Here is a 25,816-nt window from a genome sequence, read left to right on the forward strand (position 1 = left end):
TCAGTGCTGGAGGGATGGATTCACTGTTAGAGGGATGCATTCAGTGTAGAAGCTTGTTCAATGCATGGATTCAGTGTTCCAGGGGTTGGTTCAGTGTTGGATGGATGTATTCAGTGTTAGAGGGAAAGATTCAGTGTTAGAGGGATGGATTCAGTTTTAGAGTGAAGGATTTAGTGATATGTCAGAGGCATGTATTCAGTGTTAGAGGGATGGATTCGCTATTAGAGGGATTCATTTAGTTTTGAAGTATGTTCAATGAATGGATTCTGTGTTCCAGGGATGGATTGAGTGTTGGATAGAAGGATTCACTGTTAGACGGATGCATTCAGTGTAGAAGCATGTTGAATACATGGATTCAGTGTTCTAGGGGTGGATTCAGTGTTGAATGGTAGTATTCAGTGTTAGAGGGATGGATTAAGTGTTAGAGGCATGCATTTAGTGTCAGAGGTATGGATTCACCACTAGAGGCATGCATTCAGTCTGGAAGTATGTTCAATGAATAGATTCAGTGTTCCAGGGATGGATTCAGTGTTAATTGGATGGATTCAGTGTCAGAGGGATGGATGTAGTGTTAAAGGAAGTATTCAATATTACAGAGATGGATTCAAAGTTAGAGTGAAACATTCAGTGTTAGAGGCAGGGATTCAGTGATAGAGGGAAGGATTCAGTTTCAGAGCGATGAATTCTGTGTAAGAGGGATTGTTTCAGTGTTAGGGGGATGGATTGAGTATTAGAGGGATGGATTCACTGTTAGAGGGAAGCATTCAGTGTAGAAGTATGTTCAAAGTATGGATTCCATTTTCGAGGAACGGATTCAATGTTAGAGGGATGGATTCAGTGTTGGATGGGAGGATTCAGTGTTGGATGGAAGGTTACAGTGTTAGAGGATGGAAGCAGTATTAAATGGATGAATTCCATGTTAAAGGGATAGATTAACTTATACGGATGGATGAAGTATTAGAGGATTGGATTCAATGTTAGAGGAATGGATGCAGTGTTAAAGGGAAGTATTCAATGTTAGAGTGAAGCATTCAGTGTTCGAGGGAAGCATTCAGTATCAGAGGGATGGATGCAGTGTTAATGGTAAGTATTCAATAGTACAGGGATGGATTCAATGTTAGAGGGATGGATTCAGTGTTGGATGGAAGGTTACAGTGTTAGAGGGATGGAAACAGTATTAAATGGATGAATTCCATGTTAGAGGGATGGATTAACTGTTATACGGAAGGTTTAAGTATTAATGGATTGGATTCAATGTTAGAGGAATGGATGCAGTGTTAAAGGGAAGTATTCAATGTTAGAGTGAAGCATTCAGTGTTCGAGGGAAGCATTCAGTGTTACAGGGAAGCATTCAGTGTTAGAGGGATGGATTCAGTGTTAGAGGGATGGATTCAGTTTCTGGGGGATGGATTCACTGTTAGATGGAGACATTTTGTGTAGAAATATGTTCAATGAATGGATTCCATTTTCAAGGGATGGATTCAGTGTTAGAGGGAAGGATAAAGTGTCATATGGATGGAATATGTATTAAAGGGTAGGATTCATTTGTAGGGGAAAACATTGAATGTTAGAGGGAAGCATACAGTGTTGGACAGATGGATTCAGTGTTAGAGTAATGGGTTCAGTGTTACAGGAATGGAGTCAGCGTTAGACAGAAGTATTCACTGTTAGAGTGGTGGATTCAGTGTTAAAGGGATGGATTCAGTGTTAGAGTAATGGGTTCAGTGTTACAGGAATGGAGTCAGCGTTAGACAGAAGTATTCACTGTTAGAGTGGTGGATTCAGTATTAAAGGGATGGATTCAGTGTTAGAGTAAAGCCTACAGTGGCGGACGGATGGATTCAGTGTTAGAGGGATGGATGCAGTGTTAGTGGGAAGGATTCAGTGTTAGAGGGATGCATTCAGTGTTGAAGTATGTTCAATGAATGGATTCAGTGTTCAATGGGTGGATTCAGTGTTACATGGAAGGATTCAGTGTGTGAGGGATGGATTCTGTGTTAAAGGAATTGATTCACTGTTAGAGGGAAGCATTCGGTGTAGAAGTATGTTCAATGAATGGATTTCTTTTTCTTGGGATGGCTTCAGTGTTAGAGGGCTGCAGTCAGTGTTAGAGGGATGGATTCAGTGTTAGTTGGGTGGAATCATTATTGGAGGCATGGATTCAGTCTTAAAGTGATGGATTCACTGTTAGTCGTAAACATTCAGTGTAGACATATGTTCAATGAATGGATTACATTTTTGAGGGTTGGATTCAGAGTTAGAGGGAAGGATTCAGTGTTAGAGGAATGGATTATGTATTAGTAGAATGGATTCAATGTCAGAGGGATGGATTCAATGTTAGAGCGATAGTTTCAGTGTTGGATGGAAGGGTTCAGTGTTAGATGGAAGGTTAAAGTGTTAGAGGGATGGAATCGGTATTAAATGGATGGATTAAGTGTTAGACGGATGGATTAACTGTTATATGGATGGATTAAGTATTAGAGGGATGGATTTAATGCTAGAGAAGTGGATGTAGTGTTAAAGGGATGTATTGAATGTTAGAGGGATGGATGCAATATTAGAGTGAAGCATTCAGTGCTGGAGGGAAGCATTCAGTGCTAGAGTGATGGATTAAGTGTTGGAGAGAAGGATTCAGTTTTAGTTGGATGGATTCAGTGTTAGAAGGATGGTTTCAGTGTTAAGGGGATGGGTTCAGTGTTAGAGGGATGGATACAATGTTAGACAGAAGGATTCAGTGTTAGAGTAGTGGATTCAGTGTTAGTGGAATGGAGTCATTGTTTGAGGGATGGATTCACTGTTGAAGGGATGCTTTCAGTGTATAAATATATTCAATGAATGGATTCAGGGTTAGAGGGATGGTTTCAGTTTTAGAGGGATGGATTCAGTGTTAGTGGGATGGAGTCAGTGTTAGAAGAATTGATTCAGTGTTAGAGAGAAGGATACAGTGTTAGAAGGATGGATTCCATGTTAGAGGGATGTGTTCAGTATTAGAGGGATGGATTCATTGTTAGAGGGAAGCATTCAGTGTCTGAGGGGTGGATTCAGTTTTAATGCGATGGATTCAGTGTTAATTGGATGGATTCAGTATCAGAGGTATGGATTCAGTGTTAGTTGGATGGATTCAGTGCTACAGGATTGATTCAGTGTTAAAGGGATGGATTCAGTTTTAGAAGGATGGATTCACTGTTAGACGTAAGCATTCAGTGTAGACATATGTTCAATGAATGGATTTCGTTTTTGAGTGATGGATTCAGAGTTAGAGGGATTGATTCAGTGTTAGAGGGATGGATACAGTGTTAGACATAAGGATTCACTGCAAGAGTGTTGGATTCAGTGTTAGTGGAAAGCACTGAGTGTAGAAGTATGTTCAAAGAATGGATTTCTTTTTCACGGGATGGATTCAGTGTTAGAAAAATGGATGATGTGTTAGACACATGTATTCAGTGTTAGAGGGATGGATTCGCTATTAGAGGGATTCATTTAGTTTGAAGTATGTTCAATGAATGGATTCAGTGTTCCAGGGATGGATTGAGTGTTGGATAGAAGGATTCAGTGTTAGAGTGATGGATTCAGTGTTAGATGGATGCATTCAGTGCAGAAGCATGTTGAATACATGGATTCAGTGTTGACTGGTAGTATTCAGTGTTAGAGGGAAAGATTCAGTGTTAGAGGGATGGTTTAAGTGTTAGAGGCATGCATTTAGTGTCAGACGTATGGATGCACCTCTAGAGGCATGCATTCAGTGTTGAAGTATGTTCAATGAATGGATTCAGTGTTCCAGGGATGGATTCAGTGTTGGATGGAAGGATTCAGTGTTAGAGGGCTAGATTCAGTGTCAGAGGGATGGATGCAGTGTTAAAGGGAAGTATTCAATATTACAGGGATGGATTCAATGTTATAGACATAAGGATTCACTGTAAGAGTGGTGGATTCAGTGTTAGTGGAAAACATTCAGTATAGAAGTATATTCAATGAATGGATTCCTTTTTCAGGGGATGGATTCAGTGTTAGAGGGATGGATTCAGTGTTAGAGGGATGGATTCAGTGTTAGAGGGATGGATTTACTGTCCGAGGGATGGATGCAGTGTTCAAGGGAAGTATTCAATATTATAGGGATGGATTCAATGTTAGAGTGAAACATTCAGTGTTAGAGTGAAGCATTCAGTGTTAGAGGGAAGGATTCAGTTTCAGAGGGATGGATTCTGTGTTAGAAGGATTGTTTCAGTGTTAGGCAGGTGGATTGAGTATTAGAGGGTTGGATTCACTGTTAGAGGGAAGGATTCATTGTTAGAGGGATGGATTCAGTTTTAGAAGGACGGTTTCAGTGTTGGGGGTTGGCTTCAGGTTTAAAGGGATGGATTCACTGTTAGTGTTAAGCATTCAGTGTAGAAGTATGTTCAATGAATGGATTCCATTTCCATATTCAATATTGCGAGGATGGATTTAATGTTAGAGTGAAGCATTCAGTGTTAGAGGCAGGGATTCAGTGATAGAGGGGAGGATTCAATGTTAGAGGGATGGATAGTGTTGGATGGAAGGTTACAGTGTTAGAGGGATGGAAGCAGTATTAAATGGATGAATTCCATGTTAGAGGGATGGATTAACTGTTATACGGAAGGTTTAAGTATTAATGGATTGGATTCAATGTTAGAGGAATGGATGCAGTGTTAAAGGGAAGTATTCAATGTTAGAGTGAAGCATTCAGTGTTCGAGGGAAGCATTCAGTGTTCGAGGGAAGCATTCAGTGTTAGAGGGAAGCATACAGTGTTGGACAGATGGATTCAGTGTTAGAGGGAAGGATTCAGTGTTAGAGGCATGGATTCAGTGTTACAGGAATGGATTTAGTGTTAGTTGAATGGATTCAGTGTTAGTTGAATGGATTCAGTGTCAGAGGGATGGATGCAGTGTTAATGTTAAGTACTCAATAGTACAGGGACGGATTCAATGTTAGAGTGAAGTATTCAGTGTTAGAGGGAAGCATTCAGTGTTAGAGAGAAGGATTCAGTGTTAGAGAGAAGGATTCAGTGTTAGAGGGGTGCATTCTGTGTTAGAGGAATGCTTTCAGTGTTATATGGATGGTTTCGGTGTTAGTTGGATGGAATCAGTGTTGGAGGGGTGGATACAATGGTAAGGCGATGGATTCAGTGTTATAGGGATAGATTCTCTGTTAGAGGAAAGCATTCAGAGTAGAAGTATGTTAAATGAATCGATTCCGTTTTCAAGGGACGGATTTGGTGTTAGATAGAAGAATGGATTCAGTGTTAGAGGGCAGGACTCAGTGTTTGAGGGATGGATTCAGTGTTCGATTGAAGGATTCAGTGTTACTACAATGGATTTGGTGCAAGAGAGAAGGATTCTGCGTTAGAGGGATGGATTCAGTGTTAACCGGATGGTTTCAGTGTTTGAGGGATGGATTCAGTGTGCCAGGGAAGAATTCAGTGTGCCAGGGATGGATTGAGTTTCAGAGGGTTGGTTTCAGTGTTAGAGGAATGCATTCAGTGTTAGAGGGATGCATTCAGTGTTAGTGGGATGGATTCAGAGTTAGTGGGATGGATTCAGAGTTATTGGGATGGATTCAGAGTTAGAGAGAAGGATCCAGTGTTAGAGAGGTGCATTCAGTGTAGAAGTATGTTCAATGAATGGATTCAGTGTTAGAGGGTTTGATTGATTGTTAGAGGAATGTATTCAGTGTTGGGGTATGGAGTCAGTGTCAGAAGGATGGATTCATTGTTAGAGAAAAGGATACAGCGTTAGAGGGATGGATTCATTGCAGTAGAGAGGGAATCAATGTTTGAGGTATGGATTCAGTGTTAAAGGGGTGCATTCAGTGTTAGAGGGATGCATTCAGTGTTATATGGATGGCTTCAGTGTTAGTTGAATGGATTCAGTGTCGGGGGTGGTTGCAGTGTTAAAGTGATGGATTCTGTTTTCGAGGGATGCGTTCACTGTTAGAGGGAAGCAGTCAGTGTAGACGTATGTTCAATGAATGGATTCCGTTTTCAAGGGATGGATTCATTGTTAGAGGGATGGATTAAATATTAGAAGAATGGATTCAATGTCAGATGTATGGAATCAATGTTAGAGGGCAGGATTCAGTGTTGGATACAAGGATTCGGTGTTAGAGGGACGGATTTAGTGTTAGAAGGATTCAGTGTTAGAGGATTGGATTAAGTGTTAGAGGGATGTATTCAGTGTCATAGGAATGGATTCGCCACTGGAGTGATGCATTCAGTCTGGAAGTATGTTCAATGAATGGATTCAGTGTTCGAGGGATGCATTCTGTGTTGGATGGAAGGATTCAGTGTTAAAGGGATGGATTCAGTGTTAGATGGATGGATTCAGTATCAGAGAGAAGGATTCAGTGTTAAAGGGATGGATTCAGTGTTAAAGGGATGGATTCAGTATCAGAGAGAAGGATTTAGTATTAGAGAGAAGGAATCAGTGTTAGAGGGATGGAGTCATTGTTAAAGCGATGGATTCGTGTTAGAAGGTTGGTTTCAGTGTTGGGGGAAGAATTCCGTGTTAGACTGAATCTCTGATACAGAGTTGCGTTCAGTGTGGAAGCATGTTCAACGAATTGATTCAGTGTTCGAGGGGTTGATTCAGTGTAGGATGTAAGGATTCGGTGTTAGATGGAAGGTTACCATGTAAGAGGGTTAGAATCAGTGTTAACTGGATGGATTCAGTGTTGGTGTTGGTGAACACTTAATGTTGAAGGAGAGGAAAGGGAGCAATTACTGGAAGTTTGAGAAATTGATGTTCATGCCAGCAGGTTGGAGGCTACCCAGATGGAATATAAGGTGTTACTCCTCCAACCAGAGTGTGGCCTCATCGTAGCAGTAGAGGAGGCCATGGGCTGACATGTTGGAATGGGAATGGGCTGTAGAATTGAAATGGGTGGCCACCAGGAGATCCCACTTTTTGTGGTGGACAGATTGAAGGTTCTCAACGAAGTGTTCTCCCATTCTACATCAGGCCTCAACAATATATAGGTGGCCACACAAGAGCAGGGGATACAATAGATGACCTCAACAGACTCACAAGTGAAGTGTCGCCTCACCTGTAAGAACTGTTTATGGCCCTGAATGGCAGCGAGGGGGAGGTGTAGGCATGGGTGTGGCACTTGTTCTGCTTGCAAAGGTAAGTACCAGGAGGGAGTTCAGTGTGGATGGAAGAGCGGACAACGGAGTTTAGTAGAGAGTGATCCCTGCGGAAAAGTGAAAGTGGCAGGGTGGAGGGGGAGGTGGAAGAATGATGTACTTGGTGGTGGGGTCCCATTGGAGATGGCAGAAGTTATGGAGAATTATATGCTGGATGCAGAGGCTAGTGTGGCGGTAGGTAAGGACAAGAGGAACCCTATCCTTGGTGTGACGGCGAGAGGATGGGATGAGAGGAGATGAGCGTGAAATGGAAGAGACGTGGATGAAGGCAGTGTTGATGCTGGTGGAAGGTAAGCCTCTTTCTTTGAAGAAAGAGGACATTTCAGTTGTAGAAATGGACCAAGTAAATTTGGGGGCAGGGTGGAAGTTGGAGGCAAAGTTGATGAATTGACGAGCTCAGTATAAGTGCTGGAAGCATAGTAAGAGTTGGGGACTGATGCTGGCGTAGGCTTGGAACATGGACCACTCCACATAACCGACAAAAAGGCAGGCAGAGCTGGGACCCTTGTGAGTGCCCATGGCTATACCTTTGGTTTGAAGGAAGTGGGAGGAGCCAAAGGATAAACTACTGAAGTGAGGACCAGTTCTGCCAGATGGCGGAGAGTGGTGGTGGATGGGAACTGGTTGGGTACATTGTCCAGAAAGAAGCAGAGAGCTGTAAGGCCCTCCTGATGGGGGAATGGAAGTGTATAGGGATTGGACATCCACAGTGAAAATGAGATGATTGGGGCCAGGGAACAAAGACAATGAAAAGAACAAGAGCATGTGAAGTGTCATGGGGGTAGGCAGGAAGGGACTGAACTAGAGAGGCTAAAACAGGGTCAAGGTATGCAGATGCAAGTTCAGTGGGGTGGAAGTAGGCAAAAACAATGGGTCTGCCTGGACAGTCAGATTCATCACAAACACAAGAAAATCTGCAGCTGCTGGAAACCCAAAGCAACGCATACACAAAATGCTGGAGAAACTCAACAGCTCAGGCAACACCTAAGGAAATGAGTGAACAGTTGACGTTTTGAGCCGAGACCCAAACTTAGTTTGCTTATGTCATCAAAATTGGTATAGTGCACTGAAAAAGGTTATCTAACCTTACAACTAGATCTAGAAACTAGGAACTGGTAGGGGAAGGTATTATTACAATGTCTAAAAGGCATTTCGACAATGCATTGATAAGTAAAGTTTGGAGAAATCCGGACCAAACACAAACAAATGTGACTAGCTCAGGTAAGCATCATGGCAAGGTCAGTTTCTATGTTATATAACTCTATGAATTTGCTAGCTTCCATGGTGAATACAACTGAGAAAGATTCATTTAACACCTCACCCATCTTAAGTGGCTCCATACACATTGATCTTTAAGGGGCCCTGTTTTCTCCATCATTACTATTTTGGTCTTAGTATTCCCTATATACATTCCAAGGATTTTCCTTGACCTTATCTGCCAAAGCTATTTCATGTTCCCTTTTTGCATTTCTGTTAATTGTAATCCTACATCACTTCTATTTCTTAAAGGATTCATGTCATCCCAGCTACTTATACCTAACTGATTTGTTTGTAAACTGAATCTTACATTCCTTTCTATCTGCAGTAACCACCCACCCCCTTGTTTATCTGCAATCAATTTTACATTGCCTTAACAATATTCAAATGTTTTCCACCACATTTTAAAGAAAAGAGTTCCAATGAAGATCTGTGACAGAAAACAATCTACTTCATCTCTTGTTTTAAAAATTAGTCCCCTTATTAGTAAATGCTAACAGTTTGCTCTGGATGTTCCCACAGGAGAAACCAACTTCACAATGTTCACCCTGTCAAAGCCTTCTATGATATTATGTCCAATCAAATCCCCTCACACTTTTCAAGACACCCAGTCTGTTCAACTTTACTCCAAGTATAACTCTGGTTACATTTTTAATAACTCTTTCCAATGCATTAATAGCACTTTAGCTGAGATCAGATGAATGCTCTGTTTAAATTGAACAATAGCTCCTCACTTTTGTTTTCAATGTTGCTAACATTGCTGGCTTTCCTAATTACTGCTGCATCTGCATATACTTTTTTTGCAAAACAATATAGTCATCATACATTCTCCTCAAAACTTGCTCTGCTTCTCTTCATTTAAAATTTTTCACGCTAAGAAATAAAGTCCTAGCCTTTCCAAACTTCCCCTGTAACTGTCCCCTATGTCTAGACAACGTACTTGTAAATCGTTTCGACATTTTTCCCTTTGCAGGCTGTCCAAAACTGAACAAAATTCTCCAAGTGTGGCAACTTGTACAACTATACCATGACTTAGTAATTTTTATACTCACAGCCATGGCTGGTGAAGGCCAGCATGCTGCAAGCCTTCTTTTCCACCCCGTCTACCTTGAGTCCTCTTTCAGGAAACCATATTCTACAACTCTCCCTAGGGCCCTGCTACTTACTGTGATTTGCCATCGTTCAGCTCAGCTTTTGTACCACCAACACACTTAGTAACTTTACCTTCAGTTTCTACATCCAAGTCATTTACATAAATGGTAAAACATTGAGATCCCGAAAGCTCACTAATTCTAATATCTTACACCACTAGAAGATCTAATTATACCTAAACTGTTTCCTGTAAAACAGGCAGCTCTTACATCATGACGTATAATACCCCACTGTAGCTACTGCAAAGAACTCTAATGAATTGGGCAAACATGATTTCTATTTCACACATCTGTTGACCTTGCTTGATTAACTTGATTTCTTTCTATGCTTTGCCAAACCATCTTTAATGATTTTCCCATGTTTTTCCTTTTTTTATTGAAAGCAAATAAGCCCAAATGATGCGAATATGATAAAGAAACCTACAGAATATCCAAAAATTGGTGGGCTGGTCAGTTAGGAAAAACATGGCAAAAGGAATTTAACTTAGAAAAGTGTGACGTAAAATGTTAATAAGCTAGGTAAATGTGAAATAACATATGGAATTTAACCTAAGTAAGGCAGTGCTACAACAAGACAAAGATGTATTTCTCTTGAGGGATGTCAAAAACCAGGGGAACATCTTTTAAACATTTGGTGCAGAGATCAGAGGAAAGTTAATGAGAACTTCATTCACCCTGAGGGTAGTAGGTTTTATGGAACTTGTTGCCTTAAATAATTCCTCATCATACTTAACTAGTGCATTCTTGTGTACTTGATTTTTGACCTGCAGGCATGGTGCCAATGGTATATGGTGGCACTATGTTGGTTAACTCTCAGATCATCCCACACTCCGTGGACTGAATGGCCTCCATCCATGCCACAAATACTCAGCCAAGCACTCTTCAAGTATTCTTATTATTATTAAAGTTAATTTGTTGTAAACACACCAAAATCGTGCCTCGGTCATGATTCTGGAGTACTAGCACAATACTGCTCATGATTTATGTAAGCTGAGAAACTTACATAATTCAACTTATTAACTTTATTTGTGATAAGTCAGACAAAAATTTAACAAGATTTTAACCACTGAACCATTAAGGCTACAAATAAAAGCCTGTGTCTGCTTTAACATGCAAATTGCTTCTCATTGGTGTCTGTGATATCATGTTCATAAATAATCTAATGTATGTATAGAAAGTACAAAATGTTAACAAGAACACTAGAAATTCTTTGATTAAATAATGTACTTCATTTTTATAATTTTGAACACGGTATTTGCTATTGGTGTACATCTAGAATTTTTAAAATCATTCGTCCTGCATAAAATCCTAAATTTATGAATTCACATCAAGGTGTTTTTAGTTAAATGTGCAGCTTAAAGATTGGTATCAAGCTGATAATATTGCTAAATGATTAGCTCATGCTGCTTGAGGTGAAAGATAATTTTGATAGTGAATTGATGTTATTGTCATCCCCAATCAAAATGTTGTCTGCAGGTAAATTGAAAAACACGGCATTCATTGTGTCCAAACTCCTTAAAATATTTTAAAACTACAATCTCACAATAGGGGCCCTTAGGCTCAGCCTTAGTTTGGGATACATAAAGAGCTGGTGATTGTGGGGCCAGTGGTACAGGGATTTCAAAGCCATTTCTAACCAGAATTTTACCATTGAAATACACAAGTTCAATGGAACAGGCTGAATTTCCATTATTTACCATATTTTGTATATCGTACAAATTACTGTCTAGAAAATACCAAAACAACACTATTTATAAAATTATGAGAGGCATAGCTAGACAGCTGATATCTTTTTCCAAGGGTCAAAGTACTAGAGGGCAAGTATTTAAGACAAGAGGGGTTAAGTTTAAAGGAAACGTACAGGTATAGATGGCTTTACCCAGAGTGTGTTGGGTCCCTGGAACCTGCTGGCTGGGGTGGTAGTAGATATGACAGAGGCACATAAGGTACTCTTTTATTGACACATGAATATGCACAAAATGGAAGGATATGAATATTATGCAGGCAGAAGGGATTAGTTTAGTTAGGCATTTAATTACTAGTTTAATTAATTTACTGCAATATGATGGGCTGAAAGATCTGTCCTGTGCTGTGCTGTTCTGGTTTCTATTGGGCCAAAGCACATGCATATCAGGAAAATGAAGGCATTACAATTCAAGAGTTACTTTCCTTACCCTCTGCCTGGAAGAAGATAAACCTTAACAAATGGATCAGAATAACCATTGTTGTCTCTCGGAGCAAGATCCCTGGCTTGTAGAACATGAACAATGAGATTTCCAACTTGCTTGTCATAGTTCATTTGTAACTAAAGGAAAGTAGAGAATCCGAGTGACAGAAAGTTAGAGGTATTCACAGTATATACCTTACAGTTCTTGTAGAACATAAACATGAAGAATGAGATTTCCAACTTGCTTGTCATAGTTCACTTGCAACTAAAGGAAAGTACAGAATCCAAGTGACAGAAAGTTAGAGGTAGCTACAAGATATACTTCCCATTTTTTGCTTATGTTTTCTGATTCCTTTTCTTGGTTGAGAAATGTGAGACATTTATTTAGAGTCTGACTATTACTCTGCAATTGCCAGACCAAATTGCTAATCTCAGCAATCCTTCAGCTGCATTGTAGAATAATTGATGAGGGAATTTTTAACATCCTGCATTTTGTGACACTATGTTGACAATATGTATGTATCCACCATGTAACATTCGATTTAGTGACAGTTCCAAACGTGGTATTAATTGTAGGGTAACAGGAACCAATCTCATACTGATTTAATCATTGTTGTTTGTGCTTTCAATCAAAATCCTTCTGCTATTGCCAAAAAGAAATAAAATCATTCACCATAGACAAAAGAATGTGCCACCAGAATGGAAGAGGAGGCGGATGAGAGGAGTGTGGTAGCTCAGAGGGATCTGGGGAAACAGATCACTGATTGTTTGAAAGTGGCACCACAGGCAGATGGGGTCACAGAGAGAGCCGGCCTTCATAAATCAAAGTACTGAGTACAGAGGTTGGGATGTTATGTTGAAGTTGCATAAGTCACTGGAGAGTCTAAATCTGGAGCTTTGTGAGCATTTCCGGTTACCTTCCTATGGGAAAAATATCAATCAGAGTGAAAAAGTACAGAGGACATTTACAAGTATTTTGCCAGGACTTAAAGACCTGAATTATAGAGAAAGGTTGAATAGGTCCAGACGTTATTCACTGGAGGATAGGACAATAGGGGAGAATTGATAATGGTATATAACATTATGACAGGTACAGGTAGTATTAATGCAGACAGACTTTTCTCACTGAGGTTGGGTGACTAGAACTAGAGGTCATAGGTCAAGGGTGAAAGGTGAAATATTTCAGTTAGACCTGAGGGGGAACTTCATCATTTAGAGGGTGGTGAGGGTGTGGATAGAGCTGCCAAAAGAAGTGATGGATGTGGGTTCAGTTTCAACATTCAAGAGAAATTTGGATAGGGACATGGATAAGAGGGTATGAAGGACTATAGTCCAGGTGTGGGTCAATGGGAATAGGCAGAATAACAGTTTGGCACAGTTTAGATGGGCCAAATGGCCTACTTTGTTCTGTAGTGCTCAATGTCTCTATGACTGTGGTGAACTACATGTGCCTGTCTGGACATGCCCCCTGCTGACTGCTCCTGTGGCTCCTCCCACAGACCCCTGTATAAAGGCGATCAAGGCCTGAGCCCGGCCTCTCAGTCTCCAGGATGTAGTATGGTGGTCACTCACTGCTTGTTCCTTCTTCTGGTCAATAAAAGCCGATATCTCGCCTTTACATCTCAGAGTGAGTTATCGATGGTGCATCAATGACCAAGGAATTGGATCTTGAAACAAACTTGTTATCATAAATTACTCTCCTAAGCAATTCCTATTTCTGGTGAGAACCAAGTTCTCCCCTATGCTTTGAGATTCTATTTAAGTTCAATTAAGACATGAAGTACATCGAGGATTGAAATTTTATTGGCAATGTAATTTACACTGAATATATTGCAACTTGCATAGAGAATAAAATACACAATAAAGCTCTATGATTAAAAATGAATATGAAAACTATAAGTCTCTTTGTAAATTTTCTTGACTATGTGACATCCCAGCTTGGCCACATAGATTTTGAGATCTATCATTTGAAGAATGCTTTTTGATCCATTTTCTGGAAAATGAATGCTACTGATGAGGCCAAGATTTGTTGCCCATTCTTAAATAGCTTGAGAAGGTTGTGATGGAATGCCTTCCTGAACCTCTGCAGTACTCCCACAATGTTGTTAGGAGTGCATTTGTAGGATTTCAATTCAGCAGAAGTGAGAAGATAGTAGATGAAGATGAGGTGAGTATTGGACGTGAACCTCAAGCTGATGGTATTTCTCTGTGTCGGCTGCCCTTATCCTTGGTGTGGCAGAGGTCACAGGTTTGAAAGGAGCTGTTAGACTTTTCCCAGATAAGTAACTACAGCACACACTGCATTTGTGAAGTGGATGAAATATTCCAATGTGATTGGGATTCTAATTAGGTAGGGCTGAACTTCCTGTGTGCTGTTGAACCTCTTGAGTATTGTTTGAGTGCACTTTGCCAGGCCAGTGGAAATCATCATGATCCTGAAAATGGTGGAAAGGGTCTAATGTCTCAAGAGTCCACCTTCGTCTCTCATCCAGCCTACCTCTCCCCTCTAACTGATTGTCATCCAGAAATATTTGTGGATTCCTTTTCCCAAAATCATGGAACCATTAAGGCACAAGGGATCCAAGGCATGGCGACAAACTGGATCCAAAACTGTCCTGATGATGGGGGGCAAAGAGAGATGGTGGATGGGTGTGTTATAACTGGAAATCAGTAATTAGTGTATGGCAGGGATTGGTGCAGGGACCTTGTTAGGTACATGTAAGTGACTTGGATGAGAATATCGGTGGTAGTGTGAGATAGTTCATTTAAGTTCCTCGGCATAAACGTCACCGAGGATCTCATGTGGTCTGTACATACCGACTGTCTGGTTAAGAAATCACAACATTGAGCTTTCATCTCAGATGGTTGATTAAGTTTGGTATGGAACACCAAATCTTAAGAACTTTCTACAGGAGTACAATTGAAAGCATCCTGACCGGCTGCCTCATTGCCTGGTATGGGAACTGTACTTCCCTCAATTGCAGGACTCTGCAGAGAGTATTGTGGACAGCCCAGCGCACCTGTAGTTGCGAACTTCCCACAATTCAGGACATTTACAAAAACAAGTGTGTAAAAAGGGCCCAAAGGACCATTGGGGACCCTAGTCACCCCAACCACAAATTGTTCCAGCTGCTACCATCTGGGAAACGGTACCGCAGCATAAAAGCCAGGACCAACAGGCTCCGGGACAGCTTCTTCCACCAGGCCATCAGACTGATTAATTCATGCTGACACAACTGTATTTCAATATAATATTGACTGTCCTGTTGTACATACTGTTTATTATAAAAATACTATAAATTGCACATTGTACATTTAGACCAAGACATAACGTAAAGATTTTTACTCCTCATGTATATGAAGGATGTAAGTAATAAAGTCAATTCAATTTAATAGTGTGGTTAAATTCTGTCTGGGACATTAGTAGAGCTGGTGTATAGAGAGAGAGAGAGCCATCACAACCTAGTCAATGGCAGATCTATCTGACCAATCTGATTAATATTTTTGAGGAGGTAACGAAGTATATAGATGAGGGCAGTGAAGAATGTGTGATTTATATGGATTTCAGTAAGGCCTTTGGGAAGCTCCCACATGAAAGACTGGCCCAAAAGGTTAGAGATCATGGAATCCAGAACAACTTGACAAGTCTGACATAAAATTGACTTAGCATGAGGAAGCAAAATGTGCTAGAGTGCTATTTTGTGATTGACATAGTTGCTGACAGTGTGGAGGGTAGGCCTAGCCTTAGGTATGATATTGATGCGTCGGTGAGATGGGCTGAGAGAGGGCAGATGTTGTTTGATCTTGAGAAATGATAGGAAGGGTGTGGAATAGATTGACTAGAGTGTTGCCTGGAATGGAGGGCTGTAGCTATAAGGGGGGATTAGATAGTTAGATTATTCTTACTTGAGCATAGGTACGATAGACAAAGATGCATTCACTTTAATGGAAAAAGCCTAACGAGGTAAATCAGAGGAACTGAAGGCATGGAATGGTCCCGAAATATTATCGCCATAACAGAAACCTGGGCAGGGTTGGGCAGGCTGGCATCACAATAATCCAGGCTGCAGGTGCTTCAGGCATAACAGAGCTGAAGGTAAAAGAGGAGGGGTAGTCATGATTTTGATTGGTGAGAAAATCACAGCATTAGTTCGGGAGGATATTCTGGGGGAATCGTCCAGCCAGATATATGGGCAGAAATTAGAAATAAGAAGGGGATTTTAACTTTGATGGGATTGTATTATAGTCAGTGGGAATTTCCATCATCTTCTGTTTTTATTTCAGATTTTGAGCATGTGCAGTTTTTTGATTTTCTCAATTGACGTTATGGATAAAGGGTAGCAGGGAGTTGTGAGAAGAAGTGATTATTTTTATGCAGAGAGGGGATGACCTGGATGCCATTCTCAGGATACACAGTCAATCAAGGTTTTTTAAGGGGAGTTGGAGAGGGACTGTAAGGGCACTCGCCTGCAGGAGTGTGCGGAAGGGTGTTGTGGAGACTGCTCTTTGAGAAGCCAGTGCATTAATGATGAGCTAAAGCATTTCACTTCTGCCTTAATGATTCCGTGATTACATGAAATCCCAAATTTGCAATCACACTCAGTAATACAGAATGTTGGAAAAATAAACCATCAATATAACATAAAATGCTGGCAGTATTTTACCTGAATTTCTCCAGTAATTGGATGTGACTTGCTTGCTGTTTCTGGAGGCTGCAAAATAATGAAAAACATTTAACGAATAAACATTTTCTGTGGTTGTTACTTTTAACCTGTTATTTTATGCAACATTGAATTAAATTCTCTATTTGTTTATAGGAATGAAAACATAAATGAAAAGCAATGATTATTATTAAATATATGCTTGTCTTTTCTAAGTTGCTTGGCCCTGCATCAATTCTGTTCATCTCATTTTGTTATATTTACGCTTTGCTTCTATTTTCTTTGGAGTATTGTGTGGCAATGAAGCGAGAATGGAAGTGAAGTAAGAATACAGCAAACAAAGTAGAAAGCATCCATCCAGTCCATATCCAAATCTCTACAAGAGCAGAGTGATCACTGCTGAATTTCCCTTTATTTCTTCTCTCACTCTTTTCACTTGAATTTCCGTCACTAAGTATTCTCAGTATCCTGAATGCTTTCTAGATTCTGCTAAGTAGTAACCCAGAACTACCATAAAAATTATTTATTAGAGTCATAGAGAGGTGCAGTGCAGAAACAGGCCCTTCAGCCCATCTAGTCCATGCTGAAACCATTTAAACTGTCCACTCCCATCGATCTGCACTGGGACTGTAGCCCTCCATATCTCTGCTATCCATGTACCTATCCAAACTTCTTAAGTGTCCAAATCCAGCTCGCATGCACCACTAGTGCTGGCAGTTCATTTCACACTCTTATGATCCTCTGAGTTAAGAAATTTCCCCTCATTTCCCTTTAAACCTCTCACCTTTCATCCCTCACCCATGACCTCTGGTTGTATTCCCACCTAATCCTTTAGAATACCTTCCAATCTTCCAATAACTTTCCCACAAGATTTATTAAGAGAAGTAGTGCAGATCAGGTCCTTCCGCCTAACAAGCCGCACCACCCAGTGACCCACCTAGCCTAATCACAGGAGAATTTGCAATGACCTATTAACCTACTAACCGGCTTGTCATTGGACTGTGGGAGGAAACCGGATTACCCGGATGAAACACACGTGATCACGGGGAGAATGTACAATTTCCTTACAGATGGTGCTGGAACTGAACTCTGAACTCTGTTACGCCCTGAGGTGTAATAGCATTGTGCTAACTGCTATGTTACCATAGCAACATATATTCTGGAATGATACGTCTGCATAAATATGTATTTGGCTAGATAACAGTGAAACATGAGCATGAAAAATTCCACAAAGTAAAGACCACTTCATCATTGTATGATTAGCAAATCCTTTAAGGCCTATACAGTGTGGCTAAATTTATTGTGATATCACAACACCCTAGCTCCAACTTTAGGAAACCATTTCCCGCACCGATATTTTGTCTGACCAAGCCAAGCATCTTTCAATAAGAATGCTAATGCAATGGAGTTCTCGATTCAACTTTTGTGGATGGCTGTGGAGTAGTTTATGCTTACCCTTGGAGAAAGATTTCAATCTCATCAGTTCAGAATAAATGCAAGCCAATAAATTAAAAACTTATTATTGAACACCATTAGAAATTTCAGGCCTTAGGAAAGCACTGATTTTTCTGTCTGCTTATTTCCTTAATTATCCAATAACAAGTCACAGAAATATTGATAATACTGAGGACCACATTTAATGAGAATATCTTAGGCTCTGGCAGAACAACTGGCCACAGTTGAGCACGAACTCATGATTTCTGCTAAGGATAATGGATGTTAAGTGAAACAGCATCCACTGTGATGTCCCCATTTCTGACTGTCGAATGCACTGCCAAAACGGACCATCAAAGTTCACACAACTACAAAGGTGACCAGGGAGAGGAAATGGAGAATGGCTGGCATTGGTCAGCACCGGTGGTCAAGAATTTCAGAAGGGGAGAAAACTACCACAGAATCTAATTACTGAAGCATATTACTTGCAATATTATCTAAATAACTTAAACATCAGTTATTAAATGATAACCCCTAACTTCCTGACTCTGATGGGTTAGAATATGGTAGGTCTATATATAATAATATTTGAAAGGAAATTATGTTGATGTCTTAAAGGAAATGAAACAAATGAGAAAGATGAACTGAATAAGATTTATTGTGCCTTCTTGCATGTTATTGAAATAGAATTATGGAATTCTTCCCAGGTTGTAAACCTTAGTGGTATCTTCTAGGATAGGGCTTACCTCAAGAATATTTTTCTCACCAGGGCCAGGTGTATGGAAAGAAAGGGTTTTGGGAGGTATATAGGCCAAACATGTATAAATGGGACCAACTTTGATGGCATTTTGGTTGGCATGGATGAATAGGACCAAAGGGCCTTTTTCCATGCTGTATTGCTCAATGAATCTAAAGGCAGCTAATAATGTTGTGACTTGCTATTTGACCTGGTTTACTGCAGTAACAGCAAGAAAGCAATGCAAGATAGTCCAATCTTTCTTTATAGCTACTACTCTCTAACCCAGGCAACATCCTGGTAAACACATGGATGAAGGTACATAAGATATAGGAGCAGAATTCGACTACTTGGCCCATTGAGTATTCTCTGCCATTTCATCATGGCTAATCCAACTCTCCTCTCAGCCCCTGCCTTCTGCCTGTATCCCTTCATACCTTGACCAATCAAAAATCTATCAACCTCTACCTTAAATATACATAAAGACTTGGCCTCCACAGCTGCCTGTGGCAAAGAATTCCACAGTTTCATTACTCTCTTGCTAAAGAAATTCCTCCTCATCTCCGTTCTGAAAGGACAGCCCTCTACTGTGAGGTTGTGACCTCTGGTCCATCAGTCTTGCACCATAGGAAACATCCACTCCATCAAGGCTTTTCACCATTAATAGGTTTCAATGAGGTCACCCCTCATTCTTCTGATCTCTAATGAGTAAAGGCCCAGAGCCATCAAACACTCTTCATCTGACAAACCCCTCAATCCTGGAATCATTTTTGTGATCCTCCTTTGAACCCCCCCAGTTTCAGCACATCCTTTCTAGATGTGATATGATAGTTGATTTTTTTGCTTGTGAAAATCAGTATAAGAAGCCCAAAACTGCTCGCAATACTCCAAGTAAGGCCTCACCAATGCTTTGAAAAGTCTCAACATTGCATCCTTGTTTTTATATTCCAGTCCTCTTGAAATAAATGCTAACATTGCAATTCCCATCCTCACCACAGACTCAACCTACAAATTAACTTTAGGAAACCCTGCACAAGGACTCCCAAGTCCCTTTGCATATAATTTTTTTTGTATTTTCTCTCCATTTAGAAAATAGTCAGCCTTTCATTCCTTCTACCAAAGTGCATGATCGTACACTTCCAGACACTGTATTCCATCTGACACTTTGCAACAAAGCAATCAAATCCATCATCCAAATCATTGACATACAGCATAAAAAGACTCAATCCCAACTTGGACCCCTGTGGAACACCACAAGTCATCGGCAGCCAACCAAAAAAAAAAACTCCCTTTGCTCCCACTCTTTGCCTCCTGCCAATCAATTACTTCTTTATCCAAGCTAGAAAATTTCCTGTAATACCAGCCTGTTAAGCAGCCTCATGTGTGGCAGCTTGATAAAGGCCATCTGAAAATCAAGAACACAATATTAACCAATTCTCCTTTGTCTATCCTGCTTGTTATTTCTTCAAAAGAATTTCAACAGATTTGTCAGGCAAGACTTTCCCTTGAGGGAACCATGCTGACTACTGATTATTTTGTTTTGTGCCTCCAAGTACCCTGAGACCTCAACCTTAATAATCGCCTCCAACACCTTCCCAACCACTGAGGTCAGACTAACTGGTCTAGAGTTTCTTTTTTTCTGCCTCTTTCCCTTCTTGAAGAATGGAGTAATATTTGTAATTTTCCTTTCTTCCAGAATCTAGTGATTCTTGAAAGATCATTACTAATGCATCCACAATCTCTTCAGCTACCTCTTTCAGAACTCTGGGGTGTAGGCCATTTGGTCCAGTTGATTTATCTACCTTTAGACCTTTCAGGTTCCCAAGAACGTTCTCTCTAGTTATGGTAACTTCACACACTTCATGAACTCTGATACCTGGAATTTCCACCATACTGCTAGCTTCTTCCACATTGAAGACTGATGCAAAATAATTATTCAGTTCATCCACCATGTCCTTGCCCCCATTACTACCTCTCCAGCATCGTTGTCTAATGGTTTGATACCCACTCTCCCGTCTCTTTTTACACTTTATGTATCTGAATAAACTTTTGCTATCTTTTTTAATACTATTGGCTAGTTTACTTTTGTATTCCATCTTTAACTTCTTAATGACTTTTTTAGTTGCCTTCTCTTGGTTTTTAAAAGCTTCCCATTCTTCTAATTTCCCACTAAATTGTGCTCTAGTATATGACCTCTCTTTGGATTTTATGTTGGCTTTGATTTCTCTTGTTAGCTATATGTTTGTGTCATCTTGCCTTTAGAAGACTTCTTCCTCTTTATGAACTATATATCCTGTGCCTTTCAAGTTGTTTCCAGTAAGTCCAGCAATTGCTGCTCTGCCGTCATCCCTGCCAGTGTTCTTTTCCAATCAATTCTGGCCATCTCCTCTCTCACACCTCTGTAATTCCATTTACACTGTAATACTGATACATCTGACATTAGCTTCTCCTTCTCAGATTTCAGGGTGAATTCAATCATATTATGATCACTTCCTCCTAAGGGTCCTTTGACCTTAAGCTCTCTAATCAATTCTGATTCATTGCACGAGGATCCAGTTCACCATGGCACCAGTTGCACTTAATTGGTTAAATGCAACAATGTCTTAATAAAAGAAAATGAGATGATCATCACTTGCAAATGTGGAACAATCTTTTCATATTGTTTGCTTCTGTGTGTTTCACAAACCTCTTTATGTTTATTACTGTTTTAGGTTTTCTTATCACTAGAATTCCAGGCTCAGCTGTGTTTTTTTTCTTTAGTAGCTTACCTATAAACTTAAGCATGTTCCTTTCATGCTTTTCATCATTTTTCCCAGGAGGTATTTAATTTATACATTAAACTTTACTGATTTCAGTAGCAGAATATTGCAAAACAGATCCTATTGGAGAGGTGAATTTGGTCTGGTTGGACTTGAACCGCTCACCTTGCTGCTGTGTCGCTTTTTGCTTACTGAAGGGGAAGCGGGTTGCCCAGGACTCGGAGCAGCACTCGAAGCAGCAGACGTGGTTCCTGAATGGCTGTGGACTCCTTTCTCTGAGGCTGAACTCACGACACAAGGTGCCTGCTGAGACACCTTCTGTAGTTCTGCTGCCAGCTGCTTCGGGTCAACTCCTGGTGACCTTTGCTTTTCTCCTGAATAAAATGAACACATCGTCTTTACAAAAGAAATAAACATTGATCAAACTACAAGTTTTTAAAAAAAGAGTATTTGTAATCGTAAGACATTTGTTCCTACAGCCCTCTAATTGAGACAGGACATTCCAAAATGCTTCCCTGACTCGAACAATCAATCATAAGCAGCGTGAATATTATCGTAGGGATGTGGAGGTGAATATTATTGCACACAGAAATGCAACTGACTTGAACAAAGCAGGATCTGCCAAGGCCATGTCTAGCAATTTAAGTATGGCCATCTGATATGCTTAATGTAAAAAAATGATCATGCCCGTTGTCCCAGCTCTCCACTACTCTCTGTATTCTCCTGGTCTCTGCACATAGAGTAGCAATTCCTAGTCACAGTGTCATCAGAGCTCACAATTCAAAATCACTGGAGCATTTAATACAGCTACTTAACACTATGGAAGAACCTGAAAGCCAATCCCAATAATCAGTCTTTCCCTGGAGTCTTTCAAATTCTTATCATCAAAAATTTACACAATTCATTTTTGAAACACACGAAGAGATTTATGCTGATTAGGTTTTTTCCAGATTACAGTCACTCTCGGTCTAATGTCCCCTATGGATCTCATTGGACTTCTGACCAGTGAAGCCTGCAGCATGGGTAGTGTCTTCTATTCCCACTATCGTGAGCAGGTTTGGTAATTACCCTTATGAGGAGATCAGTCCCAGCTTCTAATTTTATATATGAGTTTTCTTATTCCTGAATGTATTTAGCAAATCTTCTCTAAATCTCCTTTAGAATGTTCGTATTTTTCAGAAAATTCAGTAACTATAATTGCAACAATCTACTTCTGGCCTAAACAATATTATGTAAACACTGACAATAACATCTCTATTCTTATGAATAAAACAGAAAATATTCAATGCACTCAGCAGGTCAGGCAGTATCTATGAAATGGCTCAATGATAGACCACACATACAAGAAAGGTTGTGGTATGGTGTGTGACGGAAAAGAGACTGATTGGCAAATGGAGTGATTGATCAGAATGATAGAAAGTAGTACAGGACAAGTAAAGGGACAAAAGATCAGTCTGAAGGAGGTGTAAGTCAGAGCAGTACAACACTATTTCTATTCTCCTTTCCTGGTGTAAAATGGGAAAATAATAAATCTGGAAATGTGGATTCTTTAAACTCGAACTCAATGCTGCATTTTGGGTGCTCTGTCTTAAAATTATTCCAGGCTGTGTTGCAACAGGGAAATCAAATCCTCAAGGCCAGGGGCACCAATGAGAGCATCCTGACTAGCTGTATCACTGCCTGGTACGGGAACTGCATCAACCTTGATCGCTGGGCACTGCAGGGAGTGGCACGGACAGCCCAGTGCATCTGTGGATGTATCCAAGCCTCCATTGCCCTCCATTGAGGACATTAACTGCAGCAAGTGCAGAAGGAAGGCCTGGAAGATCATCGGGGACACCAGTCACCCCAACCATAAACTGCTTCAGCTGTTCCCGTCTGGCAAATGGTACTGCAGCATTAAAACCAGGACCAACCGGCTATGGAATAGCTCTTTCTAAAACCATTAGACTTATAAATTCACACATCTGAGCATTGCGACGGAGTCACAACGCAAAGATTTTTACTCCCTCACATTGTGGGATGGATGTAAGATTTAAATAAATTCACATTCAAATTCATAGCAGAAATAGGATGGAAACGTAAACTGACAGGTGATTGGAAGCTGATGTCCTGTTTGGAGAATGTCCTCACACTGTTACCCACTTCCAAGCTTCATGTCAGCTGCAAAATTTGAAATTTTATTCCTATTCTCTTTTACTCCTTAATACGTAGCAAAAAAGTCCTGTGTTTTGGCACTGACCACTAAAGAACATCACTGATCACCATGTTACAGAAACAGATCTAAATTAGTTAACTTAGCCCACTCCCGGGAAGATGGTTGCACACTCAGATTCAGTGGCATCTTTGGTTCATCCTTTATATCTGTTTTATAATTGCAAGATACTGTGGATATTAAGAACACCAGGAACTGCACATCTACCCCATCAGTGAGTTGCTCGATAGCAAGGAAGCAGGACTTATAATGTACAAATGTTGTGTTGTCACCTAGAGGTGCTGCATACAGTTCCTGTGTTGAGGTGGTGTGCAGCCCTACAAGCAGTGCAAGGCTTGGATACCTTTCTTGTGATTGCAAGACTCTGTTGTACATTAGTAACATAGAATACCGCATGTCTGGTCCATTGGTGAGACCAACAGTGGGAGGGATCTGTATTGCCTCAGTTGTGGTACAGATTAGGCCCTTGTACTGCAGGGTCACCTGTTGCAGCTGCCCAGGAGAGGACATGTTGAGGCAGTGTGGGATTGAGCAGAGGCCTCTCGTGGTGAAGTGCTAGAATCCATACTGCATTGGGGCTGTCCCCTCCCTTTGGTGCTGCCCTCCAGTGTTCACTTGGTGAAAGTACAAGCTGGACCAGGCCAACATCCCATGCACTATCAATCTACGGGCTCTGCCACTCATGGACTTGGGCTATATAATTTTTTTTGTGAATTAATGTTTTTCTGCTGTCATAACTACATGTGTATTGTTCTGTGTGCTACTGATAATGTGTTTTGCACCTTGGCCCCAGAGGAATGCTGTTTTGTTTGGTGAGGTTCATGTAAGGTTGAATGATAACTGAGCTTGAACTGCCTGTTCTCCACACTGTACCATCATAGCTGATCATGTGTAGATCAGAAATAATAACATTTCCTCCTCACTGACAATCAACACTTGTTCACCTCAAGGATGATTGCTTTGTCTAGCGCTCTACTCTCTCTACTCCCACAACTGTGTGGCCAGGCATAGGTCAATTGCTATTTATAAATTTGCCAATGTCACAACTATTGTTGGCAGAATTTCAGATCGTGATGAGGAGACGTACAGAGTGAATAGATCAGCTATTTGAGTGGTGTCGCAACAACAACCTTGCACTTCGCCTGAGTGAGACCAAGGCATTGATTATGGACTTCATGAAGGAGAGGTCGAGGGAACACACACCAGTCCTCATTGAGAGATCAGCAGTGGAAAAGATGAGCAGTTTTAAGCTCCTGGATGTCAACATCTCTGAAAGTCTATTCTGGGCCCTACATATTGATGAAATTACGAAGAAGGCATGACTGTAGCCATATTTCATTAGGCGTTTGAGGACACTAGGTATGGCACCAAAGACTCTTGGGAATTTCTACAGATATACTGTGGAGAGCAGTCTAATTGGTTGCATCATCGTCTGGTTGGAGGGACAATTGCACAGGGTTAGGAAAAGCTGCAGAAAGTTGTAAACTCAGCCAGTTCCATCATGGGCACTAGTCTCCCCAGCATCGGAACATCTTTAAAAGGTGATACATCTGAACACTCAATGGCACTCGCCATTAAGGACCCCCATCACCCAGGGCATGCACTCTTCTCATTACTATCATTAAAGAGGCGATACAGGAGCCTGAAGATACACACTCAACATTTCAGGAGCAGTTTCTTCCCCTCTGCCAGCAGATTTCTGAATGGACATTGAACCCATGAACACTACCTCATTATTTTTCCTCTCTTTTTGCACTACTTATTCAGTCTATTTTTTATATACACTTCTTATTGTTATTTATAGTTGTTATTATTATGTATTGCAATATCTTGCTGCCACAAAACAACAAATTTCTCAACATATGCCAGTGATATTAAACCTGATCAATACTCTCTACAAATGAAAGGTCTCGACTTGAAACATCGACTGTCCATTTCCCTCAACGGATGGTGCTTGACCTATTGAGTTCCTCTAGTCTCTTGTTTGCTGCTCCAGATTCCAGCATTTTCTTCTGTCTCCTTGTTTACCTTCTATGCTAATATTCTTTTATGGAAGCATCCATATATTTCTTGATTCCATAAAAATATCCTGAAACGCCAATCACATTCTTGAACCAACCAGTCACTCGGCCTCCATAGCTCTCTGACTCACCAGCCTTCAGTGAAAAAATCCCAAGGGACTGTTCCATTGGCAGGTCTCTCACTCTTCATCCGTCCTCCACCAACCCCCATACACATATCATGGGACTTTTAAATGAACTGCAGAAGGTGCAACG

At 40.6% G+C, this 25,816-nt stretch overlaps 1 protein-coding gene across 1 annotated transcript in view; it reads right to left on the reverse strand.

The window, feature by feature from the left end:
* pcloa (piccolo presynaptic cytomatrix protein a) overlaps positions 1 to 25,816 on the reverse strand; it is a 389,623-nt gene that overhangs the window by 135,129 nt on the left and 228,678 nt on the right. Inside the window, exons 15-17 of the mRNA XM_059988484.1 lie at positions 21,491 to 21,699; positions 16,400 to 16,447; positions 11,743 to 11,873 (exon numbers count right to left, since the gene is read on the reverse strand). Coding sequence (XP_059844467.1) covers positions 11,743 to 11,873; positions 16,400 to 16,447; positions 21,491 to 21,699 — 388 coding nt within the window. The remainder of the gene's footprint in view (positions 1 to 11,742; positions 11,874 to 16,399; positions 16,448 to 21,490; positions 21,700 to 25,816) is intronic.

Source organism: Hypanus sabinus, chromosome 13 (assembly GCF_030144855.1).
Source record: "Hypanus sabinus isolate sHypSab1 chromosome 13, sHypSab1.hap1, whole genome shotgun sequence".
NCBI classification, from domain to species: Eukaryota; Metazoa; Chordata; class Chondrichthyes; order Myliobatiformes; family Dasyatidae; genus Hypanus; species Hypanus sabinus.